General features: G+C 44.9%; 1 protein-coding gene across 5 annotated transcripts in view; it reads right to left on the bottom strand.

Moving 5' to 3' along the window:
- Positions 1–27,187, bottom strand: part of LOC146780115 (mucin-3A-like) — a 268,570-nt gene that overhangs the window by 229,237 nt on the left and 12,146 nt on the right. For all 5 annotated transcript variants that reach the window (XR_014972097.1, XM_085638057.1, XM_085638058.1 and 2 more), the window contains exon 2: positions 2,571–2,795. Coding sequence is in view for 4 of the 5 variants with exons in the window: in XM_085638057.1 (XP_085494183.1) it covers positions 2,571–2,795 (225 nt within the window). In the remaining variant the exon portion in view is untranslated. The remainder of the gene's footprint in view (positions 1–2,570; positions 2,796–27,187) is intronic.

The raw sequence follows: 27,187 nt of genomic DNA, 5'->3' as shown, positions 1-27,187 counted from the left end.
ATATGGGAATGCCCCGTGCTTCAGGAGTACTGGCGGGGGGTGATGAACATGCTGTCACAGTCGGGGGGAGTCACGCTGGTGCCAGAACCCAGACGCTGCCTGCTGAATGTCTGGGAGCCTAACGACCTCTCGCGCCTGGCGCAGGGCTGGGCCACATTAGGATTAATGATAGCTAAACGCAACATAGCTCAAAAATGGGGGACAGGGGAACTGCCGCGCCTCGCTGCTTGGGGCACAGACATGGACGAGGCCATGTTTGCAGAGAAGTCGGCCTTTATTAGACGGGGCTGTCCTGGCAAATGGAGTAAAGTATGAGGAGCGTGGAACTCCTATAGGGGTGACATCTGTGACCCGCCCTCAGACCCTGAAGACGATGCCTCAGACGCAGACTAGGGGGTGGGTGAGCGGGATGGTGGATGTTGGAGAAATGTACCGCTGTTGAACTGTTTTCTGCCAACTTGCCGCATTCAGGGGCTACTGCATTGCTCTACATTGTGGAAAATTATGTGTCTGATTACTGTATTGTGCTGCTGCTAATGAATACAATAAAAACAAGTTTAAAAAAAAAAAAAAACTCAAAGCCACAACTGTGGTTATCTGGTCACGCTGGATTGGGGAAAAGTCACAAGTTGAGGTCAATCGCGAAGGAGCGTGAGCTGCATACACCGACCAGGTAAGGCTCTTTGAGAATTGTACCTTATTTCCTTGGTGCTGGATGTTGCGCCACACTGCAGCAGTTCCATGGATTGATACAGGGTCCTGCGTCGATGTGCATCACGCTGTGCCATATCCAATGAGGAGCTGCGAGGCCCACATCGAGATGCATCGCACTGTGTCGGTTCTGATGAGTTGCGAGGGCTGCCATGAGAGGTCCGAGTTGAGTCGAGTCATGCTATGTCGTTTCTGATGACAACCACAGCTGAGCTGGCAGAGCACCTTTATTCCCACGTCCAAGGGTCTAGGACTGGGATGGTACCAATTACGGGGTTAGGGCTCATAGCAGGTAGAGTCCAGCTGCAGGGTTCAAGGTTGTTGGAGCTTGTTGTGTCCCTGTAGCTCCGAACAGGAGGCCAGCTAAGTAGCCTTTGGGGCCACTCTGGTGGTCCTGGTTTCAAGGTGTGGATCCAGTCCTTGTTCCTTACAAAGAAAGGCAGCAGAGCAGTACCTCTTGCAGGACAGCAGTGCAGCAGGGCAAAAGAATAGCAGAGCAGCTGAGCAGTCCTTGCAGAAGATCGGAAGGGCAGCATAGCAGTCCTTCTTCTGAGTCTTCCACAGGTCCAGAAGTGATCTGAAGGGTTGGGCCTGAAGGTCCTCTTTTTGTACCTGGTGCCCACTTTGAAGAAGGAGAAGCTTCTGGAGTTTCCCACTACTGAGATGTCTGGAATGTCCTACCTCCCTGCCATGGTGCCAGTCTGCCTGGCAGCACAGTAGGCTAGTGTGAAGTCCTTTGTGAGTGTGCTGAAGCAGAGGCTTTGAAATGTGTGGTAGGTGACAGCTACACCACTCCCTCATCCTGCGAAAAACCAGACCCTCTATTGTGATGCTGTCTGGGAGGATACACAAAGGTCTTCTGCAAAATACACCTGGTCATGTGATCCTGGACACAGGCTGCAGGCACCAAATGGTTAGGACAAGAAAATTGCAACTTTATAAAAGTGGCATCTTCAGAACTGTGAGATAAAATCCAACTTTACCATTAAAGAAAAATGTAAATTACAATTCCTCAGACACCAGACATAACTTTCCTACCTACTTCCTATCAAACGTTATCACTTATTAAATGCAATAAGGTAAACCATGAATATCCTATAGGAGAGGTAGGCTAGGCAGTAATGAAAATTGAATGTAAGATTTTTTCACTACTAGGGGTGACTTATATGCATTAAAAAAGGAAATGTTAGGCGTGGCAAAGGGTTTATTTTGCCAGGTCAAAGTGGGAGTTTAAATAGGCACACACAGGCTGAAAGGCTGGGGCCTGGGACTTGTTTGAAAGACTACTTAAGTGGGGAGAACAATGAGTGCTGCAAGCCACTAGTAGCATTTAATTGACAGGCCCTGTGAACTTGTAGTACAACCCTATTAGGCACTTACAAGTAAATTAAATGTGCCAATTAGGTGCAATCCAATTTCCCCATGGTTAAGGGAGAGAGCACAAGACTTTTGCGCTGGTTAGCAGTGGTAAAGTGCACAGAGTCCCAAAAGCAAATAAAAACAGGTTCATAAAACAGCAGGGTGAAAGCAAAAAGATTTGGGATGACCCTACAGAGAGGGCCAAGTTCAACACCCTCCCTTGCAGTTCACTTGCGTTCAGGTCTCCAAAACTTCTAGAGGTTGTGCTACTGGACTCATTTGTTAGGATTTCAGTCAAGAATATTGTGTACAACAGAATGCATTTGCACACATTTCACACCATTTGTTAATTCATTTTTGTTTCTAAAGCAAAATTCACATTTCACTCAAAACATTAAGATAATGAGTATGCAATGTCTCAATCAGTTATCATGCACATATCAAGTGACAGATTTACAATTTTAATAAACAATCTTTTTTACTATCTTCCTATAACTTACTAGATGTGGTTTTGGCGGACACGGTGCTGGTAGTGGTACTGGCAGAAGTAGTGGTGGCAATTCTTGTGTTTGTAGTAGTAGGATTAGCAGCAGTAGTAGCTAATGTCTTGATGTCGGGAGTAGGAGTTCTGGTAGGAGTAGCAGCTATGGTGTTGGTTGAATTGGCAACTGTGGCAGTGGTATTCAGGATGGCTGTTGCTTGACTTTGGCCTGGAGTAAGGAAACCTTTATAGCACAAACAGAAATACATTATGCCATGAGTGAGGTGAAGCTCTAACACAATCCCATGACATTCAATCCTTGTTACTCATTTATTTTATTAGAGTTTATCTGAACAGTTGTGCTCATTCCTGATACCTCAGAAACAAAACATTAGGAGGCAGATGACACCAAAAGTATATCTTGCAGATTCCATTTGCATACTCTTTTTAAGGTCACTTCTGTTCCACTCCTTTAACACATTCACTTATAAAATGTAGTCAGTGCATGTACTGCAGACTTTACACTACTATGGCAAAGAAGAGAAAGAGCCCTTTCCCTTTTTGCCGTGAGGGCCGAGAGGACAATTCACAAGGGAGTACACCCTCCCGTATTAATACTAAAACACAACAAGTACTCCTGGGGTTCGTGGATGAAATCCACATATTTCTATATAATGGACCCTAAAGGGGTCCTGCCCCGCTTGATAACCTATTCTGCCAAAGCCCGGGTTTCACACCGAATAGGTTATCAAGCGGAGCAGGGCCCTTGTTGTATGTGTGACTACAGGGCTACCCCTTGAATAAGCAAGGTGCCCGGAGATGATTTCCTCCCCTACAATAGGATGGAGGGAAAAGGATTTTTAAATAAAGATAATTAGCTTTAACTAACTGATAAGGAGCAGCTATCTGCCCTTACATAAACAGCACTATTGGGAAAATCTCTCTGCGTCTTCCAGGGAGGGTATCACATTGCCCCGAAGAAGGTACGGTACCTGAAGAGGCCCAAGCAGGACTGGCTTTAGGGTCATAGGACCATTAATACTCCAATTGACCCCCTTTTTATGTTTTAATAACCCCAACAGATCCAAGAATAAAGGGATACTGGGACCTGTTTATGTTTTTTTAACCTTTAACGCCCCCTGGTCATTTTCTCACTAAGAGCTCAATGCAAAACGGTCGAGCCCACCCTGACTTATAGGGGTCAGGGTGATCCAATGATGAAGCATGACACCATTAGGGTGTGTGAGGGTAATTTAAACAGAATGAATTGTTTCCTTCCCCACTCCCTAGGGTACCTCTTCAAGATAGGACTTCCCTCTAATACCCCATTAGGGTCCATGATATAAAAATACGTGGATTTCATCCACGAACCCAAGGAGTACTTGTTGTGTTTCATGTACTGCAGACAGCAGAGCTCTGTAACACACAGAGGTGATTAGAGTCCTGTGTTTCCAAGCTCATCTGTCATCCTTGTGTTTGCTTTGTTCGCCATTACTTTGCAGGGTATGCCAGACAGGGGTCCCTTGCTCACTTTGCCACTGGATTCAAGCTAGCCTGGCTGATGAGGGGTGTTGCCTCGAAACCAATCGCAGGATGCTTGTTTCCGGTCCAGGGAAGACCTGGCTTGGCAGTTCAGGCTGGACTGTTCCCATGAGGCACAGGGGCAAGACTGATTTGCAATTGGCGGGGTCAGAATTGGGGTGGCAAAGTCAGCTAAAGAACGATCATGGATTAAACCCAGATCTATGACTGGGTGTGAGTGTCTGAAATGTTTCCGCGTACCGTACAACATCTCCTTGTGTTTGCTTTCTTCGCCCTAAGTTGACAGGGTATGTCCAGACATGGGTCCTTTGCCACTGGATTCAAGCTAGCCTGGCTGATGAGGGGTGTTGCCCCGAACCAGACCCAGGATGCTTGTTTCTGGTCCAGGGTAGACCTGACTTGGCAGTTCGGCCGGGACTGTTCCCATGAGGCACAGGATCATGACTAATTTGCATATGGCTTTATTCTGAACTGGGGTGGGGAAGTGAGCCAAAGAACGATGATGGATTAAACCCAGATCTGTGACTGGGGCTGAGTGTCTGAAAAGTTTCAGTGCTCAGTCCATCATCTCCTTGTGTGTGCTCCAAGCTTATCTGTCTTCAGCATATGATTTTCATGAGTTAATAATGCATGTGCTGTAGACTGGAAATAGACACACACAGACCCCTTCCGTGTTAGTGCAATGCACAAAACTGGATCATAACTTGCAATTTCTCCATGCATTAATTTTTAAATTTCATGCATTATTCAGAGTGCAAAAGCCAGAAACAGTGAGCCAAATTGCGTCACTCGGCTTATGACTAGTGATGCCGGAAGATCATACTCCCAGAAATTCCATTATACATATTGTGAGAAGCAGACCTGGTATATGATGTCCACTTCTGTAAGTGGGCACTCTGCACCAGTCCAGACAACCCTTATGGTGATTTAAGAGGTCTTAGACAACCTTAGAAAGCTCTCTAAGTGGTAGCTGTGGAGAGCCGCCTTCAGGCTCAGTCCAGAAGGAGTGTAAAGCAGCTTTGTTTTACCAGAATGCAATCTTAAATATATATAGACTAAGTGAATACGAACCACACAATGTATTTATAATAATATGTATTTATTATATAATACTCTCAAACACATACAAATATTTCTTACCCATAGATATGCACAATGCACACAATACTTTGCGAAGGAATGAAGTAAATAGCACAGAATACACAGTGGGCCCCAGGGGGGACCAAACCATTTACTAAGAAATTGATATAAGAACCACGACTCGGGTCAGGACAATGTCGAGAGGACGTAGAAGTACTGGGGACCCAAGGAACCACCCAAGGTGAGTGACTAGGAACCCCACGGAGAGCGTGTGCAGTGATGGGGCACCATGCGTGCTCAGTACAAGTCAACTTGTTGGTCGCACTGGATTTTTAAAGATTGAGGTCCCTTTTCAGTGGACCCTGAAGAAAACTCATGGAAGACAGAAGGTTGGAGAGCCACCCCACCCATGGATACCCTAATACCCACGTTACCTACACCATGGAAGCCGGGTGCATAGGTGTGAAGTGGTGTCGGAAACTGCTGTCGAACCCAATGGAGGACTTCAGGAAAGTGCTGTTGCTGAAAAAGGAGAAAGTGTCCTATGCAAGCATAGGGGATAGAGTCTATGTCACTCAGGAGTGAACAGGAGACTTGGAAGACAAATGCCCTCCAATGTCATGTGTTGCAAGAGGGATGCCAATGACCTTCACTCTGCAGCTGTGAGGACCAGGCGATGCTGAAGAAGACCAGGAGCCATGCACGAGCTGTCCCTTGTCGGATGTCGAGTGCTAAGGGGTCGGTGCGCGGCGGGAGCACCAACAAGCCTTGTCAAATATAACTACAGCAGAAGTTTAAGAAGGTGTTTTGTTGGGACCAGCAAGGTTCAGGGGACTAATCACAAGCAGGGGAGTCAGGGCAGGCCCAGAGCAATCAGGGGAGCCCAAAAGAAACTAAGGTGACCCTCAGCAGGACCCACAGGCTGGAGGCACTGGAGTCACAAGAGGACCTCGAGCAGTTCACCAAAATATGCAGGCCACGGTGCAAACAATGCGATGTGGATAAAGTCTTTGGTCACTGGAGGTGCTTGAGATTGGGGTTATTTGGAGCCCGCAGATATTGGTGGATGGAAGCCAACAAGCCTTTGCAACTGCAAATTGACGTGGTGCACAGGCGTTCTGTTCCTGCGGTTTCCAGGGGGGGATACTAGCCTCAAACTTGGTGAGAGGGTAGGGCAGGCCTCGAGAGCTGAGGAGAACCACCACCTCTGTCCCCGAACCTTTCGGTATCTGTAGAAGCTCAGGATCATCAGACCGGTCAGCTTAATTGCGGTGCCTGCAAATGCAGGGAAGGGACTCCTTCACTTCAACAAAGATTCCTTCAGGTGTTTTGGATGCCCACAGGCCTTGGAAGGTTCCTGTGTGGCGCACAGGTACATATGATGCTACAGACTGAAAGGGAGATGAAGTTGAGCTCAAACAAAGTCCAGCTAAATCAAGAGTGCCAAGACGGTAGAAGAAGTGGTGTCTGATCTGAATCTTGTCCCACGATGAATCTAGGGACCCACCCACAGGTAAGCCCTTAAGTACCCTAAGGAAAGGGTTGGGACTATTCAGGGAACCCTCCCAGGTGAGGGTCTGGACAGGGGGAGGTTACCCCCATGTCCTTTGTCCAGTTTTGCACCAGAGCTCGAGCCAACAGCTCCCAGAGCTGGTTTGAACTGGATTATGCAAGGAGGCACCAAATGTGCTCCTCATGCAGACTCAGTGTTGCTGGCAAGTGCACCCACCCGGTCCCAATACACTAAATCCTGTCTGGGTGGTGGTCACACCTCCCTGCAACAGGAGAGAGGGAAACTGCCGCAACCAGGGGGGACCACAACACGCAGCAATCCTTGCAGCTTGTGATCCACCAACACGCTTGCCTCACTGCACCTGGAGGCACACAAAAACCCTCGGAGCCTCCCGCAGTGCGGGAGAGAGAAACCGTATTACCGGGATCGGGGGGACCACAACACCCGGCATTCCTTGCAGCCTGTGAGCCGCCAACTCACTTGCCTCACTGCGTCTGGAGGCACACAAAAACCTTAGGAGCCTTACGCAGTGCGGGAGAGAGAAACTGCATTACCGGGACCCGGGGGGACCACAACACCCTGCATTCCTTGCGGCCCGTGAGCCACCAATGCGCTTGCCTCACTGCGCCTGGAGGCACACAAAAACCCTCAGAGCTGGCGTGCACGGCCCATACCCGGGTGAAGCCCAGGCCACGGGCGGGCCCGTCTGCGCCCGCCCGTGGCCGAAAGAGGCTAGGCTGGGCCATCACCCCTGGCCCTTTGATCCCAATATCACCATACACCTTCTCGCCTCTGTTATATTCTTGGCTTGGGTACTGGCAACACGCAACATGCAAGGAGGACATTCCCAATAACAAGGTGAGGACCACAAGTGACTAATTGCAAAGCGGAGAGTGCCTACCTCACAGACTTTTCAGTTTTCTGCTCGTTAGATAATTCTGGTACAAGTTACTGGTGTACCAAGAGTAAGAAAAAGAGAGCAAACCAAGCAGGACTGCCAGACCTTGTATTTTTGCATTCAAAATCCAGGGCCTCTTCCATTAGGAGGCATCATCGGCAAACTTTTAACTTTTGTTATTTAGTTCTGTTCTACTAATGGTGTTGAACTTGTCCCTTTTTGCAGGGTTATTCCCAAACTTTTTGTTTCTTCCTCCTATTTGTTCCTGACCTGTTGTTGGTTTTAGGACATTGGACGCTTTACCACTGCTAATCAGTGCTAAAGTACAGATCTTCTTTGTGTAAATTGTTATTATGATTGGTTCTCCCTGATTGGCATATTTTGATTTACTGGTCAGTCCCTTGTAAAGTGCACTGGGTGTGCTGGGGCTGGTAGATAAATACTACTAGTGGACCTGCACCACTGATTGGGCCACCCACATGAGTAGCCCTTAAAAGATGTCTCAGGACCGCCACTGCAGTGCCTGTGCGCAGTATGCTAACTGCCATATCAACTTGCACCCACTTGCCAGGCCCTAACCTTCCCTTTTCTCACATATAGGACACCCCTATGGTAGGCTCAAGGTACCCTCCTGGGCAGGGTGCAGTGTATGTGAAAGGTAGGACATGTACTGTTGTGCGTAACATGTCCTGATAGTGAATGTTAGAATCCGGGTTCTCTGGTTGGCACAGGTAGGTACTTGTGACAAGCAGGGAACCTTTCCTCTAGTCAGGGTAAGGGGTTACACTCCTAAAATAACCCCTGCTCACCCTCTAGGTAGCTTGGCACGAGCAGACAAGGCTTATCTCAGAGCGTTATAGGTTAAGCATTTGTGAACACATACAGTAACCAAGTGACAACACTACAAATGGACACCACACAGGTATTTATATTAAAAATAAGGATTCTTTATATAGGATTATCACAAGACCATTAAACGATTAAAAATACACAATACGGTTGCTTAAATGCGACACTTTAAGTCAATGTACCTTAGATGTGCCACGCAGGGCAACAAAAGTGTTGCAGCGATGCAGATGCGTTGAAGTTCTTGGTGCAAAAGAAATAAAGACGGGATCTTCCAGATGCGTTGCGCTTCTCCGATGTTGCGAGAAGGCTTGACTCGATGCGTCGGCTACAGCGGCGTCACCTTTGGCAAGATGCGACGGCAGCGGCCTTGGCAGCGGCACTCTTCTCCGACGTTGCAAGACGCTTCCGTTCGATGCGATGCTGCAGCGGCGACACCCCTTCTGCGAGATGTGACAACAGCTGCTCCGACGGCGGCACGCTTTTCCGTGGATGCGAGACGCTTTTCTGGATGCGGTGCAATGCGACAACTACGATGGCTGCAATGGCGACACGCTTCCTCCTCGATGCGAGACTGTCCTCTCGATGCGGTGCAATGTGACAGCTAGGATGGCTGCGATGGCGACATGCTTCTTCGGCGTTGCGAGACACTTCCGGGATGATGCGAGACCCTTCCACTCGATGCGATGCTGCAGCGGCGACACTCTCTGCAAGATGCGACGGCAACAGCACCGACGGCGGCACGCTTCTCCTCCTCGAGTCGCGCTTCCAGCTCCTTGCGACACGCAGTCCCTCAGAAGGCCCAACACAGCAGCAGGCACTTCCAAAAGACTCTGGGGAGCTGGGGATGAAGTCCACTGGTCCTGGGACTTCGTTCAGGGGGCAAGCTCAGTTCAAAACCTTGGAGATCTTTTCAGCACAAGTTGAAATAAAGTCTTTGTAGTCTTTCTCCTCTCCTTCCAGCAGCAAGGCAACCACTGCAGGCCAATCCCCCAGGTCAGGGACAGTACTCCTCCTACAGCTTTCCCAGTTCCTTCTCCTCAGGCAGAGGTTCTTCTTGTTTCAGCAGGATCTGATCTAATTTCTTGGGAGCAGGGTCCCAATACTTATACCCCGAATTCCTTTGTTCCTCTGGGGTTGAGGGGCCTTTGCCCAGTCCAAACCAGTTCTTGAGCACTCTGTTGACATGACTCTGCCTTTCTATTCAGGGTGCAGGGCAGAGACATCAGCCGCTCCGCAAGAGGTGGAGCCATCATTGTGGTAGCAGAGCACAACCCTATTCAGAGCCCAGGTGTACTCCTCCCACCCATCTGACTGCCAATCTTCCTGTTCACCACCAGGCTACCTAGCCCTGCCCCTCTGGGTTTCCCCAGCCCTGTCACTCACACAACCAGACAGGCAGATACACATCATAGGAGAGGCGGGCTGAAATGGTCAGGCAAGCTAGTACCAACTTTCTAAAAGTGGTATTTGCAAACACAGAATATTAAAATAAACTTTACTAAAAGATGTATTTTATTATTCTGAGTTCAGGCATACTAAACTCGAATTTCTACCATGTTCTCTGGGTCTGTTAGGATCATAGAATGTAACAATTCTAGCAGCCCATTCTGGCCTATGGAGAACAGGTAGCCTTACAATAGTGAAAAACGAAAATGGCTGTAATTCACTATTAGGACATGCCACACACATCAGGGCTTGTCCTACCTAATGCTTACAATGCACCCTGCCCTTGGGCCTACCCTAGGGGTCACTAATATGAAGTTAAGGGAAGGTTTAGGGACTGGGAAGTGTGTGCACTTCCCCAGTCAGCCTGACAGTACCAGACTGCACGCAGGTTCTGCAGTGGCAGACCTTAGATACATTTTACCATGCCGCTTCTGTGGGTGGCACAACCAGTGCTGCAATCCCACCAGCAGCATTTGTATTTACAAGCCCTGGCACTCCTGGTGCACTTTACTGGGGTCTGACAGTAAAAAAATAAGCCAATCATGGAATCCAACCAACATAGACATTTTAAATAGGGAGCACTTGCACTGTGGCACTGGTTGGCAGTGGCACAGTGCTCTGAGCAGCTAACACCAGCAAAACACATGAGGCACAGCGACAAAAAGTGGAAGGGAGACTCACGCCAAGGTGCCAGGTCTAACAGTGAAATGCTCTCAATTTCGTTTTTCACTATTGAAAGGTTATCATGCCCCCTAGGACAGAATGCTTTGTAACCCACACACAATTGATGGACGGAATGCAGAACAAATCAAAACATTCACCCCCAGTCAAGAGATCTGGGTTAAATCCATCATTCTTTTGCTCACCATGCCACCCCAATTTAGACCTGGCCATATGCAAATAAGTCTTGAACCTGTGCCTCATGGGAACAATCCAGCCCGAACTGCCAAGCCAGGTCCTCCCTGGACCGGAAACAAGTATCCTAGGATTGGCTTCCATCGATTGTGTGTCTCTTGCTTTCTCGCCCTAAGTGCACCGGTTATGCCCAGACGTGGGGCCCGGGCTCATTGTGCCACTGGAATCAAGCTATCCTGGCTGATGAGGGCTGTTAGACCTGAAACCGATCCCAGGATGCTTGTTTCCAGTCCAGGGAGAACCTGGCCTGGCAGTTCAGGCTGGACTGTGCCCATTGGGTGCAGGGTCAAGACTGATTTGCATATGGCTGGGTCCAAACTGAAATGGCATTGTGAGCAAAAAAACGATGGATTTAGGCCCAGATCTCTGTACTGGGGTGAATGTATGACATTGCTCTTCATTCTGTCCTTCAATTGTTCTTTTCGCATTTGTCACCCGAGTGGGACTGGTATGCCCAGACGTGGGTCCCGTGCTCTCAATGCCACTGGAGTCAAGCTATCCTGGCTTATGAGGGCTGAAAGCTCAAAACCAGTCGTAGGATGCTTGTTTCCAGTCCAGGCAGGACCTGGCCTGGCAGTTCAGGCTGGACTGTTCCCATTGGGCGCAGGGTGAAGACTGATTTGCGTATGGCTGGGTCCAAACTGGAATGACATGGTGAGCAAAAAAACGATGTGTTTAGGCCCAGATCTCTGTACTGGGGTGACATACCCTCGAGAGAGCGATTCAACCACCGCAGTTTGATCTGAACATGTCATTACAACCCCTTTTTTTCTTTTATAGGCACCTAAGGCCAACACAACATAGGGATGAGGATCGAAGCCTTTTTTGTATGACACCAGATCTGATAACCTATACCCAATACGCATTATCAGTATCGAATAGATACCGAGCACTGAGTACTCTACAAGATAATGATCAACAAAAGAGTTCTGTTCCCCCCAGCATGGAGCCCCTCTTCATCGGAGATGGGGTAGTTGATCATGGTACGGGGGCATCAGTTGTAATCAACCCACCCCATGATGAACCAACCGCTGTCAAAAATACTGAGTGCCCACACATAGAGTCCTCCAATATAAGCACAAATAAAGGAAGTAAGTGTGAGAGCCCGAGTGTCAACCCAGGGACGATACTAGATAATGGATATACAATCGCAACGTAGAATATCACTGGCTTAATGAGCAAACTTGACTCACTAGGATGGCAAGTCTTTATTAGCGATCTCAACATAATTTGCATGCAATGAACCTGGTGCACTGATGCGGTCTACATAGATGGGTTTACCTCATATTGGCTACAGGTAGTGCCTTCTTCCGCAGGAAGAGCAAAAGGGGGCTCCCTGACCCTGATCTCCAATAAGTTACCGCCCGTTGTTAAAAGAGTTATTATGATTGGAGCACATTCTCAGATTATGTGGTTGCATTGTAAAAATGGCATGGGCGTGGTTGTGGTTAACTTTCAAGATAATGTGTTTGATTCAACCCAAAGGAAAATTGTATTTGACTTGGACAAAGGGCTTGATAACTTGCCAAGCACAATCAACACTAATATTGCAATCATATGGGCTGGTGATTTAAAAACACAATCATGCCCGATGTCTATGACCAAGGTCTGTGGGAATAAGAATGAAGAGGATAATGATTGTATGCATTTCCCACACAATAACTAGGGAGGAGCCTTAAACTCTGTGATGGCTAAATATGACCTTGAATTATTACTGTGTGCTCGTGACACAAGTGGTGGTCTAATTCCTACTTCATAGGTAGAAATGCTGGATCCATTATTGATCATGTGTTAATTTCAACAAGCATTAATCATATGTGTTCCACCCCATGGATCACCCAGCTAGTACTGAGTGACCACAACTCTATTATAATGTCAGCTCTTGTCTGGGACCCAAAAGTTGTAGTACCATCCCCCCTGCCAGACCGAGTGGGACACGTATAAAATGGGAGGGGGTGGAACCGACTAAAGTATTGCATGCAATTGTAGCACAATGTGGTGCAGAGATTCCCTACTGCCTAAATGAGGATGTTAGCCCTCCCCAGTTGTTAGCTAATTTTATCAAAATAAATACTGTTATATAAGGGATAATGACTGCCCCCATTAGGGAAAAAGTAGACAATGTAGAGGATGGTTGGATCATACTTGTACTCAGGCATTAAATCACCTGAAACACGCTTTAAATAACATACCAAGAAACAAGCAATTGATTAAAATGCTATCCCTCAATTACAAATCTGTCCTTAAGACAAGGAAAAGGGAGTTAGCGTGGGACAAGCTATCCATGGCAGCAGATACAGCCAATAATAAGTTATTTTGGGAAACTGTGAACTCTCCCCTTTTAAAGTGTGACTCATTTCCTGAATTACTATCCCATGTTAAATGCGATGCGTGGGTGACACATTTTTCAAGTGTTTTTAACCTGTCAGATCTTGATTCATCTAGGGTGCAAAGCTCTACGCAGAGTAAGTGGCCGGTTATACTTTAAAATATTCACAATTGATGAGGTTCAGGTAGGACTGACTGGGAGCAGAGGTGGGAAAGCACCTGGCCCAGATGGGGTCCCAATAGACATTTATAAAGCAGCAATAGATTGATCGGGGCCCATCCTTACCAGAGTTTTTAACCTAGCAGTGACGGAGTATATACCGCCGTCATGGGGTCAATCAGTTATCATTCCTTTTTTTTTAAAAAGGCAATAAATCAGAAGCAAAAGATTATTTTCCTTTCTCACTCCTAGATTTGTCAGTAAAGGTGGTAAGTAAAGTATTATTGATGAGATTAGGAGAGTGGACCAAAAAAATGAGATACTCTCACCAGTGCAATATGGTTTTAGGAAAGGGTTCGGAACGATTGAGCAAGTATTGATTTAGAACTTTTAATAGGTAAATACACATGTGCAAAGCAAGGGAGATTATATTTATGCTTTGCAGACCTTAGTAGTGCCTTTGATCTCATTGATCACACCATCCTATGGCCAACGTTGCTTAATCTCGGAGCCCCCAAATCAATAATTATTTTCCTTGCAAGGTTGTATGAAATACTATCATGTAAAGTGCGATACAGGAAGTGTGGTGAGTGCACGCCAACTTTTGAGGTTCAACGAGGTATCTGCCAGGCTGCATTCTAGTCCCACTGCTCTTTTCATTATTTATAAATGAGGTCAATAAAGCACTTCGGTTGGTGGAAGCAGATGCAGCCCAAATTGCGTGCAGTCCCGTACCTGTCCTGCTTGATGCAGATGACGCTGTGCTGCTCTCTAGAACCCCGGTTGGCCTTCAACGATTAATTATCAGGTTTAGGAACTTTACTGTTAGTAGGAAATTGCTAATTAATAAAACTACAACTTTTGCTATGGTGTGTGGCCCAAAATCTAGGAAATTTAAAACTTTTTACATCGACCACAGCCCAGTAGAAACAGTTAATGCCTTTTGTTACCTGGGAATAACTTACTCAGGCAACGGGAATTGGACGCACAAATTAACCAATGTCCATTCAAAGATGGTCAAGAGTGCACATGGGATTTTTAGATTTGCAACTAAGCTAGGTGATCGCCGTCTTAAGGATATGCTAGATATATATAAGGCCAGATGTGTTGCCACAGCTCTTTATGGTGCAGGGGTGTGGGGCCATAATTGTAGTCAGACCCTACAACAACAAGAAAATGCCTTTTTAAAACGTCTTTTAATTTTACCATCATCAGCGTCTACTGAAATAATACACCAAGAAGTAGGAATAAATTACTAAGCTGATTTGATTGCTATTCACCACTGCTGTTAAGGAGCTCTATCTGGGTCAAAGACAGGACTAAATTTGCCCAAGACATCATTAAGGATTGTCTACTCTTAGATAGAAGTTCACGTATCCCATGGATAAAATACATCAATGATTCATATAGCAATCTATTTAAGTTTCAGATTAATGCAAACCCGGATACATGACAACCTTACCAAAACAGGAGATAAAGGATATATTTTTGGCCCATAAAAAAAAGACCCGTATGAGAGTGGTTGGGAAACATAGAATGGATTTCAAGCTTACCTGTCCTTAGTGACTAAACCCTCACATTGCTTTGTTCTGACCAGACTGAGACTAGGAATAGCACACCACTTAGTTGCTTCCCCCTTGATGAAAATGTGTCCCACCACCCACTGCCCCTGTGATTGACAATCCAAACAAAGCACTATGCACTTTATGCTTCTTTGCATATTTTATCTGTATGTTAGGCAATTTTGTTTGAAGCCACTTCTTAAAAATTTAATGTGAGAACAACCCTTGCTGCTATAAAATTACTTATTACCCTCAATGACCCTAGAATATGTTTTTACTCTGCGTCATATATTCAAAGAGCAATTAACGTAAGGAAAGGCATCATGCTTGCTTATTGATTTACATGTTTTATCTGGATTGTTTTATGTATGGCTGGAAATGTGTATAGAATTGTATTTCAAATTTGTAATTGCTTTCATGGTTGTTGTACATACCGGATAAAGCCTATTAAACTGACAGGATGCCTATTGTTCTGCCTTCCCCTGCTCGAGCTTGGTTTAGCAGCAGGAGGGCAACCATTTTGTGCTGTCTGGGTCTAGAAGGCTGTCACCGGTAATGGTGAGAGCCTAAAGGAGGGCTCTTCCAGTGCTTGGAATCATACCCCCCACACCGTTTACGGTGTGGGGCTATGATTCCAACATGTTTGATTCCAAGCATGATAGGATTTGCTGTGGCCAGTTTCGAGATGGTCATCACGTAATTATGCGGTGACCCTCTATATAGTATAAGGCTGCTTCACTGCTTCATTGACAACCCGAGAGAATGGATTCCGTAGGCTGTAGGGGTGTCCTGCTCACACTTAGAACCACGCACCCTGCCTTCAGGTTTGCAAAGGCCTGCTATAGGGGTTACTTATAGGTTTTAAGTGCAGTGACCCTAGATATGGGAAACCTATATCTTTAGTAAGTGGTGCTAGCACCAGCTTACACAGGCTGCAATGGTAGGCCTGTAGTTCCATTTTGAATGGTCTCCCATGGGTGGCAAAATACATGCTTCAGCCTATGGGGACCTCTGGGGTACCTATGCTCTGGGTACCTTAATACCATATACTAGGGACTTTTAAGGGTACCCCAGTATCCAATCTGGGATGACCCTAATTACTTGTCATAACAATTTAAGGGAGAAAGTAGATAGACTGGGGTCCTGATTAGCAGGATCCCAGTCAGACTAGTCAATAACAGCTTAGAACCAGGCAAAAAGTGGGAGGTAACCATAAAAGCAGATCCTACTTTCCTACACATATGAATTTTAGACACCTCAAACACAGAAAACAGTGGTTCGGCAATGTGCTGAGACAGCACAGCTCTTTATGGTACAGCCTCAAAATGCCCTCTTGAGTTTAATACTTTTCTCAATGCAAATTCAAAAGTTTTTTTGTAAGACACTGAAAATGTGGGATAAAGGTTACTCATTAACAAATATGCATACATGTACTAAACATTATGCTATTGCTGCAAAAACCGAACTGGCTTCAGGGAAAGCATCTAGCCCTGATTCTATCCCAACTGAATTTTATAAAATTCTTTCCTGATATTATTGTTCCTAGGCTTGAAGAGCAGGTCAACTCTCAATCATTTTCACTGTCTGTACAAGCATCCTTGAGAGAAGCGTATATTTTGGTATTTTTAAAGAAGGATAAAGACCCTTCTAACTGCCTATTATATCACCATATTTCTTTGATGAATACAGATACAAACATCTATACTAGTATTCTTGCAAATTGTTCATCTTCAGTTATTTCTATTCTAGTAGATACTAAGCAGCATGGATTTATTCAGGAGCAGGACACAACTGCTCATATCTGTTTTAGATGTTGCAGAAATGCAGCGGGAGCCCTTGGGATCATCCTGCTGGATGCAGAGAAAGCATACACTAGGGTCTTGTTGGGCTTCCGTGGCTCGTACTGGCTAAAATGGAGCTAGGAGAAAAGTTAGCATGGGAAGAATATCGAAGAGCCTTATGGTTCAACGGGGTTCCCGACAGGGCAGTCCGCAGTCTCTACTATTATTTGCACTGCATTTGGAACTATTTATCCAGAAGTGGAAGCTTTCGGATATCATCCCCCCATTGCAACTTAGTCGGTTCACTGTTAAGGTAATGGCATATGTTGATGATATCGCCATTTTATCATCATCTTCGGCTCAAGCACTTATTGGTGGCTTGTTGTTTTGGGTCAGTGCCAGGGTGTAAGATGAACATGGATAAATCCCAGATTGTCACTAGTTTATTGCCTGGCTCCTCTAATTCCTGGTACATTAAAGCACCAATATATTTAGGGGTTTGGATGTCCCAGCGTATGAGGAACATTGTGGACCTTAATTCTGAGCTAATAATAAACGATGACTGCCCTCCGTAAATGGGATCAGCTTCATTTGGAGCTTATTGGGAGGTGTAATTTGAATAAAATGGTCATTTTGCTACGGTTCTTGTACCTGTTTATGTCAATACCTTTACATCTCCCTAAACTGTTTATTAAGAAGGTCGAGGCCAGTTGGCAGAAATCAATATGAGGTTATAAAAAGCCTTGCTGGGTAAACCGTTTTTTGCAGCTACTTTGTGAGATGATGTTATGATTCGCAATGTACCCCAATGTAGGCATGGGTAGTCTCCTAACCTTTCACCTACATTTACCCTTCCATTGCACTACATAAAGTTTTTTGGTGCTGACCTTTTACCTAGATTAGGTGCTGCATAAATGTTGTGTGGTTTTCTCTGAAAACTAGCCTCATTTATTATGCATAAGGATTCTTAGAATCACAGCAGGATTACCATCGTCTGCATAATAACTATGTCTAAGGTTTATCACTATCGTTATCCTCGGCCGACATGACACAGCAAGGTAGAACCCCTGAGGGTAACCTTTTGGTTATATAAGCACCATATCTTTGCTGGGGCAGGTAGAGGAGAAAGACGTCCATGCTGACATGCTGACGAGAGAGGCTGAGGTTCCTGCTTGCAGACACTGCAGCATGCAGTGGTCTGATATCCCTTGCGGGGTGTCTGTCTCGAGACCAATCAGGTAATGGGGTTGGCTCTATCCTAAGGGAATTCTTGGCTTTACACCTACATACATGCTAGGTACATGTAGGTACATCTAGTTAGGGATAGCATCGTAGGAGTACACATTATTGCTGTCATGTATATATGCCAGCATATACCCTTTGGTTTAGCATTATGGTAGAATTCTACCATCTATTTACTCTGTTGGTGCTTATACCAGTATACATCTGTTTCTGTCATATGGTTGTTGCAGCACACGTATTCTAAGCTAGAATGACTCTGGTTCAATAAATGCTTATAGAAAACGTCTCCCACCATTTCTTCGGTGTATCTCTCTGAGACAAAGTGAGCACGAGTGACTGAGCGAAAAGTACTGTACTGTTTCCACGATCCCTGATGGGTAAGGGTTGTCATGTTCGATAGTTGCCAGAAACTATTTACTCCTTGGTAAGAGGAGTTCATAGTGGCACTGTGAGCTAGCTGGTATACAGGCGAACATATCCAGTGGGGGTATCTGGAATCAGTCTGGACACCTATCCCAGAGGTTATATTGTCTAAATGTGCAGATCCTGTGAACATTTGTAGGAACTACATGACATGGTGCAGCCAACGTTGGTTTGATTCTTATTTAAAGGTCAAATCTGAGTAATTCAGTTGTGGTTTCTCAGATGCCCCTACTCACTGTTACCAACAGACGTCTGGAGTTGGAAGGGATAAATCTCCCACATCTGAGTAGGTATATCCTATGTATTGGCTGTAGGTTTATTCAAGCTTGAAGGATTACCGTGCATGAAACCTTCTCTCCTTTTCCTTGAAGCTCTTTTCAACAATGTCTGTCCAAAATGAACCTGCGCCAACATCACATGCTAATGCAGGAAGGTGCGATAAGCATTTCAGAAAATGTCAGAAATGCACTTTGCTTAAAACTAGTAGAGTTTGGAGTCTCAGCATTAGGTCTGGCTGTACCATTCGTGATTGAGGCACACAAATCATTCAGGACAGAAGTATTCTATTCATGGGTTAAATTCCCGTCTGCAGATGCACGCACAAATGCTATTCTGGATAGTACAGAAAATAGCACAATTAGGAACAGTGTTTCCACACACAGGCCCACAAGAAAAACACAGAATACTGACTATATGCTTGCCAATGGGGATAGCTCCCCGATAGAGGACTGTGCCTCTTGGGGTACAGTTTTCGCTGCCATATATACCAGAACTCATGGTATCCCTTCAATAGCAGTAATACCAGAAGTATTAAGACAAATCAAAATGATTATGGAGCAGAACCTGCTCTGAACTGGGGGATAAAATTACTAGGCAATTGTCCCAGGTATCCACAATTTTGTTGGCAAACATAAAAGGGGAGGCAGCAGCGGTGGCTATACGCCAACACCTAAGGGAATGCACTTCTGCATAACAGGAGTAAGAATTACCTAATGTTATCAAGGATGCATACGCCGAATTAGGTAGAGATAATTTGGGAGCTAGAGCTACAAAACCACAAGTAATGGGTAGTTCCAAACAGGATAATACCAAGCAAGCACCTGATTCTTCATAGACGAAATGGGATAATGAAAAAAAAATAATAGAGAGAATATATCACAGTTAAGGGATGGGTCTCCTCAACAGGAGCCCTTCGAAAGGAGGTATAACCTTAGAAATCGTGATTACATTAACAAACCTGACAGGTATCAGGATACTGAGAAACATTCTTCTCGTTCCCTTCAAGGTTCATCAAAAAACTCTGAGACGGAAGAACGGTCAGAACACAGACCAGAAGAGCAAACAAAGTCAAGAGACACGCATCTCAGTTCAGACTTTAATATCAAAAAAGAAGATAAACCAAAAACAAAACCTCAATTTAAAAAGTAGAAAGTAGCAGGCCTTAAAGTAAGAAATGTTCAGGTAACTGAGGACTTAGCTTCTGAATGGGGAATGGGCTCTGACGATGCTAAACAGTGCAGAAGAAGTAACAATAGCTTTCCAGAACCTGATGGAATTTCTGAGGACAGTGGTGTTGAAAGAGATATCACGGTGGGAACATCTTATACTAGGGTAAGTGTCCCACACTACTTATACAAAATAAAAGTCCATGTGGAGGGCAACATACCCAGGAATGTTAAAGTTTATTTTCGGAGAACCCATCCTTTGGATACAGCATTCTTTTGCTGAAAAAGATTGGCCGCCTGAGTTTGATATGGATTGCCCGAAAGGATTTTACCAGCCTTCTCTGACCTTGTCCCAGAATCTCTGAAACATTCATACACGCAGGTGTGGACGGTAGCATTAGCTCCTGCACTATACCGCAATCATGTAGGGTGGAATGCTGAGTCACCTGACCACGTAATCCAAGTAAAAACTACTCCAACTCCACAGAAGCAGTACCCAGTAAAACATGACATGAAAAAACAAGTTGGGGAGATCTTAGATCAACTTGAATATCAAGGTGTTATAGAAGATTGTACCTCTTCCATAAATAATCCTTTGTTTCCTGTAATGAAACCTGATAATATATATCGTCTAGTTTTAGACTACAGGCATTTGAACACATGCACAAAGACATTTGCAATTCAAAATGCACACAGTGCTGCATTAATGAATAAAATTGTGCGGAAAGAAAACGAAACAACACTGGATATTTCAAATGGATGGCCATACTTCTTATGAGGCCCTGTTTGGGATGAGAATGTGGGTACCGACCTTGATTGTGGCAGCACAGTGGCAGACGGAAAGGGATTTGACATAAATGATCATTTGGCTGTTTTAGAGGAACTCAATGAATTCCGGGCACTACAAAGCAATGTCCAAGTGAAACACACCGCCACTGGGGAATTAAAGTCAGTTATGGAAAGACCTGCTTGGGTCCCAAAAGTTAGGGATCTGCTCAGAGAAAAGATCGTCGGCAAGAAAGAATTTGGGCCATCATACCTGTCCTGACAGTCGAAGGAACAAGAACAGTACTTCTTCCGCCTCCTGCCAGCAAGAAAGAAAAGAGATTTGTCTCCATTGATCTGATCAAATCACATTATATGACTAATACTGAATAGCAGGCCGCATGGATTCCTGGGTAGCTGCCGATCTCCTCTTGCTACCATTCAGGAAGCTCAGACAGAAAGACTAATAAGATTTGAAGATTCTACTACACGAAGGAACGGAGTTGCCAACAATGGACTGGAACTTGTGCCTATTGAAATGAAACATCAAAGCACAAATGAAACACAGATCTCAGTTCGGCCTAATACCTACATCTATGTGAATAGGCCTCAGAAGGAGTCATCTGCCAGTTCAACAAAACATGATGAGCTACCAAATATAGATCGAACTGCATCTGGCTATTTCATCGATTTTGATACTTTCTCTCTGTATCCAAGTAAACCTGAGCCAACACTAGCACCAGTTTCTCGCATAAAACAACTTCTGGATTTCTACCTTTGGTTGGGAAAACGTACCTAGTTTCACCCTGGCCACAGTTCTGGGTTGCAATTGGTCTACTATTCCTAGTCCTTTGGATAGGTTTAGTGAATGTCTTTTCCTTGCTACTGAATGGACATTATCTTCCAGAACGCTCCTCTGTATCACATGTATACTTAGTAGTGAAACCAAATACATCATCTCATCGTGAACAGAGAGACTAGTCCTTTGTGAACAGTACAGCAGTTCCAATACCTGAGGGAATCATTTAGGATAGGGTTTCATATGATGTATTTGGTCCCACTGAACTTTTTAAAATACTACATGTATTTAAAAATTTCTTTGAATGATATCATCACCTCTAGTACATTCACTGACGATTGGGATTTTGAAACTGTAAATAGTATGCTGTCTGATTTAGAACATTTTGCTGCATTAAAAAACAAAATGCATGATTATACCTGTGATTTTGACACCATGTACTGTTACTAACACTATGCCAATCATTTTCTGGATAAGGCAAGTACATAACGTATTGTTTTTACATACCACTAATGGGAAAATTGCCCAACACCACCTAAAGGTAGTTCGCAAACCTTTACACAACAGTTTCTGGATTTAACAGATCCGCGGTCATAATAATATAAGCTTGCACCCACATCTGCAAAGAAAAATATGCTTACTAAAACGAAACAGATATAATCTATATCCTTTATTTCTCAACTCTCTGAACAGGGTTTCAACTTATGGAAAGACCCTATAGATATAAAATCAGTCTGGGGGACTAAGGATTGGCAGGTTCAGGTAACTGAGGCATTATTTAGAGCATGCCTCATACCTCAACAGATTATCTTCCTGAACAACACTGTGCAATAGACTTCCTGTCTTAGGGTTAGCCAAGATTAGGGACTTGAACACACCTCCTATTCCCTCACTTTCACACTTTGAGGGATGGCAAAACTATACAGAAAATGATGAGGGTACATTAGATGACATCATGCATGGCGTTTCACACAATGCATCAGACCCCAAATGAAAGGGATGGTTGGTTTGGCCTATTGACACAAATAGGTGTCAGTCAAGATTCAAGGGTACCACCAAAGGGTTTAGTATCCATAGACCTGACCTACACTATGTACAACAGGAACATCTGGGTGTGGTGACATCATACAGTGTTGGGAAGTTATGCCTAGATGGCTAAGAACCTCAACACTGTCCCAGGTGAAAAAACACTTGTCCTTACTCTGAGATGACACGAATTTAAGGGATTTTTTGACAGGTCCCCGGAAGCCATGCTGCAAATGCTTCTTATATGCTATTTACAATGTAGTTTGGGAAATGTCTCAACAGGTAGCTGAGGAGAGATTGCGTGAGATTGATAGGTTTAACCTAGAAAAGGCTTTGGCAGTGGTTGACAATAGTATGACCATAATAACATATAGGATTTATGTACTGGGCAACATTGTGTCTTCTGCTATAGATATAATGGGACAGGATCTGTCCATACTAGAACATGGGCAATCACGGCTAAGATCGATTCTATTGTTAAGCTGGACAATACAATCCTTGTTCTCCGGTCACGTGCCCTGCAGATATATTAACAGTATGTCTCTGTTTCCTGCTTATGATCTAACAGAAAGACAGACAACAATGGTACACAGAGATGCTAAATATACAAAGCTGCACATTGAAAAATAAGACCAATTGCCTTTCACCGTGGCAGAGTCACAGTCCACCGTGTAGTTAATTCATGGCCACATAACATTGCCAGTAACAACTTTCCAATTTCAATATTGCCCAGAAAAACACCAGGTAGGCACATATGAAGCAATGAGTAAAGACTTCATCCATGAATCTTGAGAATTACCATACAGATTTAGATACAGGAATGGGGACACAGAGGTGTTTCTCAGCGGTACAGACTGCAAAACTTCATTAAGTGGCTCTCTAATTTGCCGGGATATTATGCTTCACTGGGCCTGTAATGTTTCAGTTGCAAACTTATCCTGTCTTTTAAAGGGATCCCCAACTGCCGTGGTTAATCCAGTGTTCAAGCTGCTCTGGGAGTTACTTAATGCTGAATGATCAAGGTTGTTGTGGGATGCTTCCAGGCATCGCATATCTAGTCACAGTAAGTTCCAGGGTTACTTGTTGTATGCAAGTATTGTTTCCACCGGCCCACACAGTCAGGGAAGCACCGTTATGGCCTTCATTGAATGTTTCCTTTATACGGTCTGAGCCAACTGAAAGCCATGCTTTTACAAAAGGGTGTGCCCATAACCTCAGCCCAAGAGACTTTTGATTTTCAGGTTCCAAGATCATCAGCTGAGATACAGGCACTGGTAAGAACAAATTGCCCTTTCCATTTTTTAGAAATGGTACAGCGTATCTTTAACATGTCTGATACGAAGGGTATAGTACACTGATTTAAGACCATATGTTCTGGACTGTTAAGCACCTTTCAGGAGGTCTTCGGAGTGATTCCAGCATTTATTCACCCCTTATTTGAAAGCATTTTTGGAGGGCTTCTGCTAATCCTGCCACTGGTAGAGGGTATCCTGATTTTAGCAATGGACGTCACAGTCACCAAGGAGATGGGAAAAACGCTCTTGGAGAGACGTTAGCCTGACCACATGGTACTCCATCTGGGTACACCTCGACTTCGGAAGCTAAGGGAGTCTTGGGTTCTATCATTCCGACCAGTCTGGATTGACTGTGTTTTGCCTGTTCTCCGCTGCTTGTTCTGCGGACAAGAATGCTGTTGGACCTCTTTCTAACAATTCCATTGGTTGTAGCTCCAGACATGGATGCATTGCTGGACCCATTAACGGCCCACGTAGTGCAGTGTCCTCAGCATATTCCCATGATGATGTCTGCATTCGTAGAGCCAGCACAGGATGCTCCAGCTCCTGTTGGATTGGACACCGGTTCTACTACAGGTACACATGCTTTGGATGTTTCAAATGCTTACCAGGCATTGGCTGTGGTAACTGAAGAAGATCATCTTTGCTCGATTGACCTGATCTGTGAGGTGTTACAGGGACTGTCGTCTGCGTAGTCAAGCAGCAGTAATGTTGCGTCTCCCACAGAGGATGCATAAACATTTGGCTCTCCGTGTGCTGGGAAGAATTCTGTCTTTTTCTAAAACAACTGAAATAAATGTTGTGTGTTTATCTCCCAAAATTATTCTCATTTATTATGCATGAGGATTCTCAGAATCACAGCAGGATTACCATTTTCTGCATAACAACTATGTATAAGGCTCATCACTATCGTCACCCTCGACCGGCATGACACAGCAAGGTAGAACCCCTGAGGGTACCTTTTGGGTATATAAGCACCATATCTTTGCTGGGGCAGGTAGAGGAGAAAGACTTCCATGCTGACATGCTGACGAGAGATGCTGAGGTTCCTGCACGCAGACACCACAGCACGCAGAGGTCTGACATCCCTTGTGGGGTGTCCATCTCGAGACCAAGACGGGTTCCTTCGCTCTCCCACATCAGCTAATGTGGTTGGCTCTATCCTAAGGGGATTCTAGGCTGTACACCTACATACATTCTAGGTATGTTTAGGTACATCTAGTTAGGGATCATCATAGGAGGACGCATTATTACTGTCATTTATTTATATGCCAGCATATATCCATTGGTTTAGCATTATGGTAGAATTCTACCATTTATTTACTCTGTTGGTGCTTATACCAGTATACATCTGTTTCTCTCATATGGTTGTTGCAGCACACGTATTTTACACTAGAATGACGCTGGTTTAAAAAATGCTTATTATGAATGTCCTTCATTGTTTCTTCTGTGAATCTCTCTGTGACAAAGTGAGCTCCAGTGACTGAGCGAAAAGTAATGTGCTTTTTCTGCAATCTCTAAGGGGTCAGGGTTGTCATTTTCAATATCGATAGTTGCCAGAAACTATTCACTCCTTGGTAAGAGGAGTTCATAGTGGCACTGCGAGCTGGCTGGTATACAGGCGAACATAACTGGTGGGGGTGTCTACAATCAGTCTGGACACCTATCTTACAGGTTATGTTGTCTAAATGCACAGATCCTATATAGATTTGTAGGAACTACACAACAATGGGTGGTATGGCCCTTCCCTCATTATGGCTGTACTTTCTTTCCTCATTAGGGTGGAGGCTTCTGTCCGTCATGGGTATTTCTGACTGGCAGTTGTCTTGTAGTTATTCCAGAGTGTTGGATTTTTTGTTGCATCCCTTCACCTTTCCAGGGGCTGATCGATACGGTCTATTTCAAATGTACCAGGTTTAAAATGCTTTTTGTCTATCACAAGATTCGGCTCTCAATTAAAACGTATTGTAATATTTCGATTTTCAATCAGTACACCTGCTTTGGTCCAAATTCTAATACCATGTTGCAACTGCATGAGGGTTAAGTACATTTTTGGCAACGGACTGGTATAAAATGGCTCAGTCAATTGTTTTCTGTGGGGTATTCCTTCTATTCTGGTCATTGCAACATTTTTGGGGCATGCATCGGCAGAGTTTTTTTTCGATATTTGCTGCTTAGAGATTTCGTCGCCCATCTTCCTGCTAACTAAGGGGCCGATTACAATGGTGGACAGACTGGAGTCCGTCTGCCACTGTGGAGGTGACTGGGACCGTCCGCAATAAATGCGGCGGTCCCGCACACCAAATCAGGATGCGACGGCCATCATGGCGGTGGCATTTTGTATTCTAACATTGCGGCGGGTGCTGCTAACAGCAGCACCCGCCGTGATGTTAAAATAGCATGTTGTGCATTTCACTGCACTCCGTGGCAGGCAGCACACAGTGCCTGCCACTTGGTGCAATGAAATGTAGGGGGCTGCCATGGGTACCCCCCAGGGCACCCACACCTCCCCCCAACACAAGGGGGGCTGGCAACAGGCCCCTGTAACCAATCTTCACCAGCCTTTCAATGGCGGTTTACCTGCCATGGAAAGGCTGGCTGGAAACAGCATCGTGATTTGGTGGATGGGGCCTGCTAGGCACTGCCACCATTCAATGGATGCAGAACGCTCCGCCAGGAAATCGCAACAATTGCCTATGGCAGTTCCGTAGTGGACGATCTTTGCGTCTGCCACAGTCCAAACATCATTCCCCCCCGCCATCGTAATGTGGCATGGGAAAAATCACGGTCCGATTGCGAAAGGACTGCCACTGCATGGCTGGCGGTGGCGGTCCTTCCGCAATCGTAATCGGTCCCTAAGTTTCTATGGGTCACAATGAATTTATGCATTGTTGTGTTACATGCATATATGCCACTCTGTCAGTCCCCTGTAGCAGAATCTTATTAGTTGTAGTTCTAATGAACAGCACTTTTATCTCTTAGTGACTAAATGGCTAAGAATTTAGGCCTGGCTGTCTCTTTGGATGATATTAGATTTAGTATCCAGCTGGCCCAAAGTATACTCAATGTGTCATGCTTTAAAGCTTATTCTTTCAAGGTTTTGTATGCCGTATTATAAACCTCACAGATTGTTTAGAATGGGCTTTAGGGTAATCTTTGATTGTTTTTGGTGGATGGGGCCAGGCACAGACACTACTCATATTTTAACAACTTGCTCAATCCTCTTACCATATTGAGCCACACTATTCAAGTCATTACATAATCTGTTACAGTGTGAAGTCAATTGTGATACAAAGCTCATTATGTTGGGCCATTCAAGGTCAATAGAGCGTAATCTGGTTGGGATTTATTTTCATGCAATAACAGTTGTAAGATTAGGCATTGCTAAGACATGGTTAAAAAGCGAGTCACCAGATCCAAGGTCATGTTGGCAGAAATATATTCTTGGCTGTCCTTGAAATTTGCAATCATCCTGCACAATCACAATAGGCGTATTTGGCCTCATGGAGCCCTCTTCGGCTAGACTTTCGTGTCAGTAAAGGTATTGTCTAAGTCATAAGTAAGCCT

Source organism: Triturus cristatus, chromosome 12 (genome assembly GCF_964204655.1).
Source record: "Triturus cristatus chromosome 12, aTriCri1.1, whole genome shotgun sequence".
Classification (NCBI taxonomy): Eukaryota; Metazoa; Chordata; class Amphibia; order Caudata; family Salamandridae; genus Triturus; species Triturus cristatus.
This window is presented reverse-complemented; position numbering and strand designations above follow the sequence as displayed.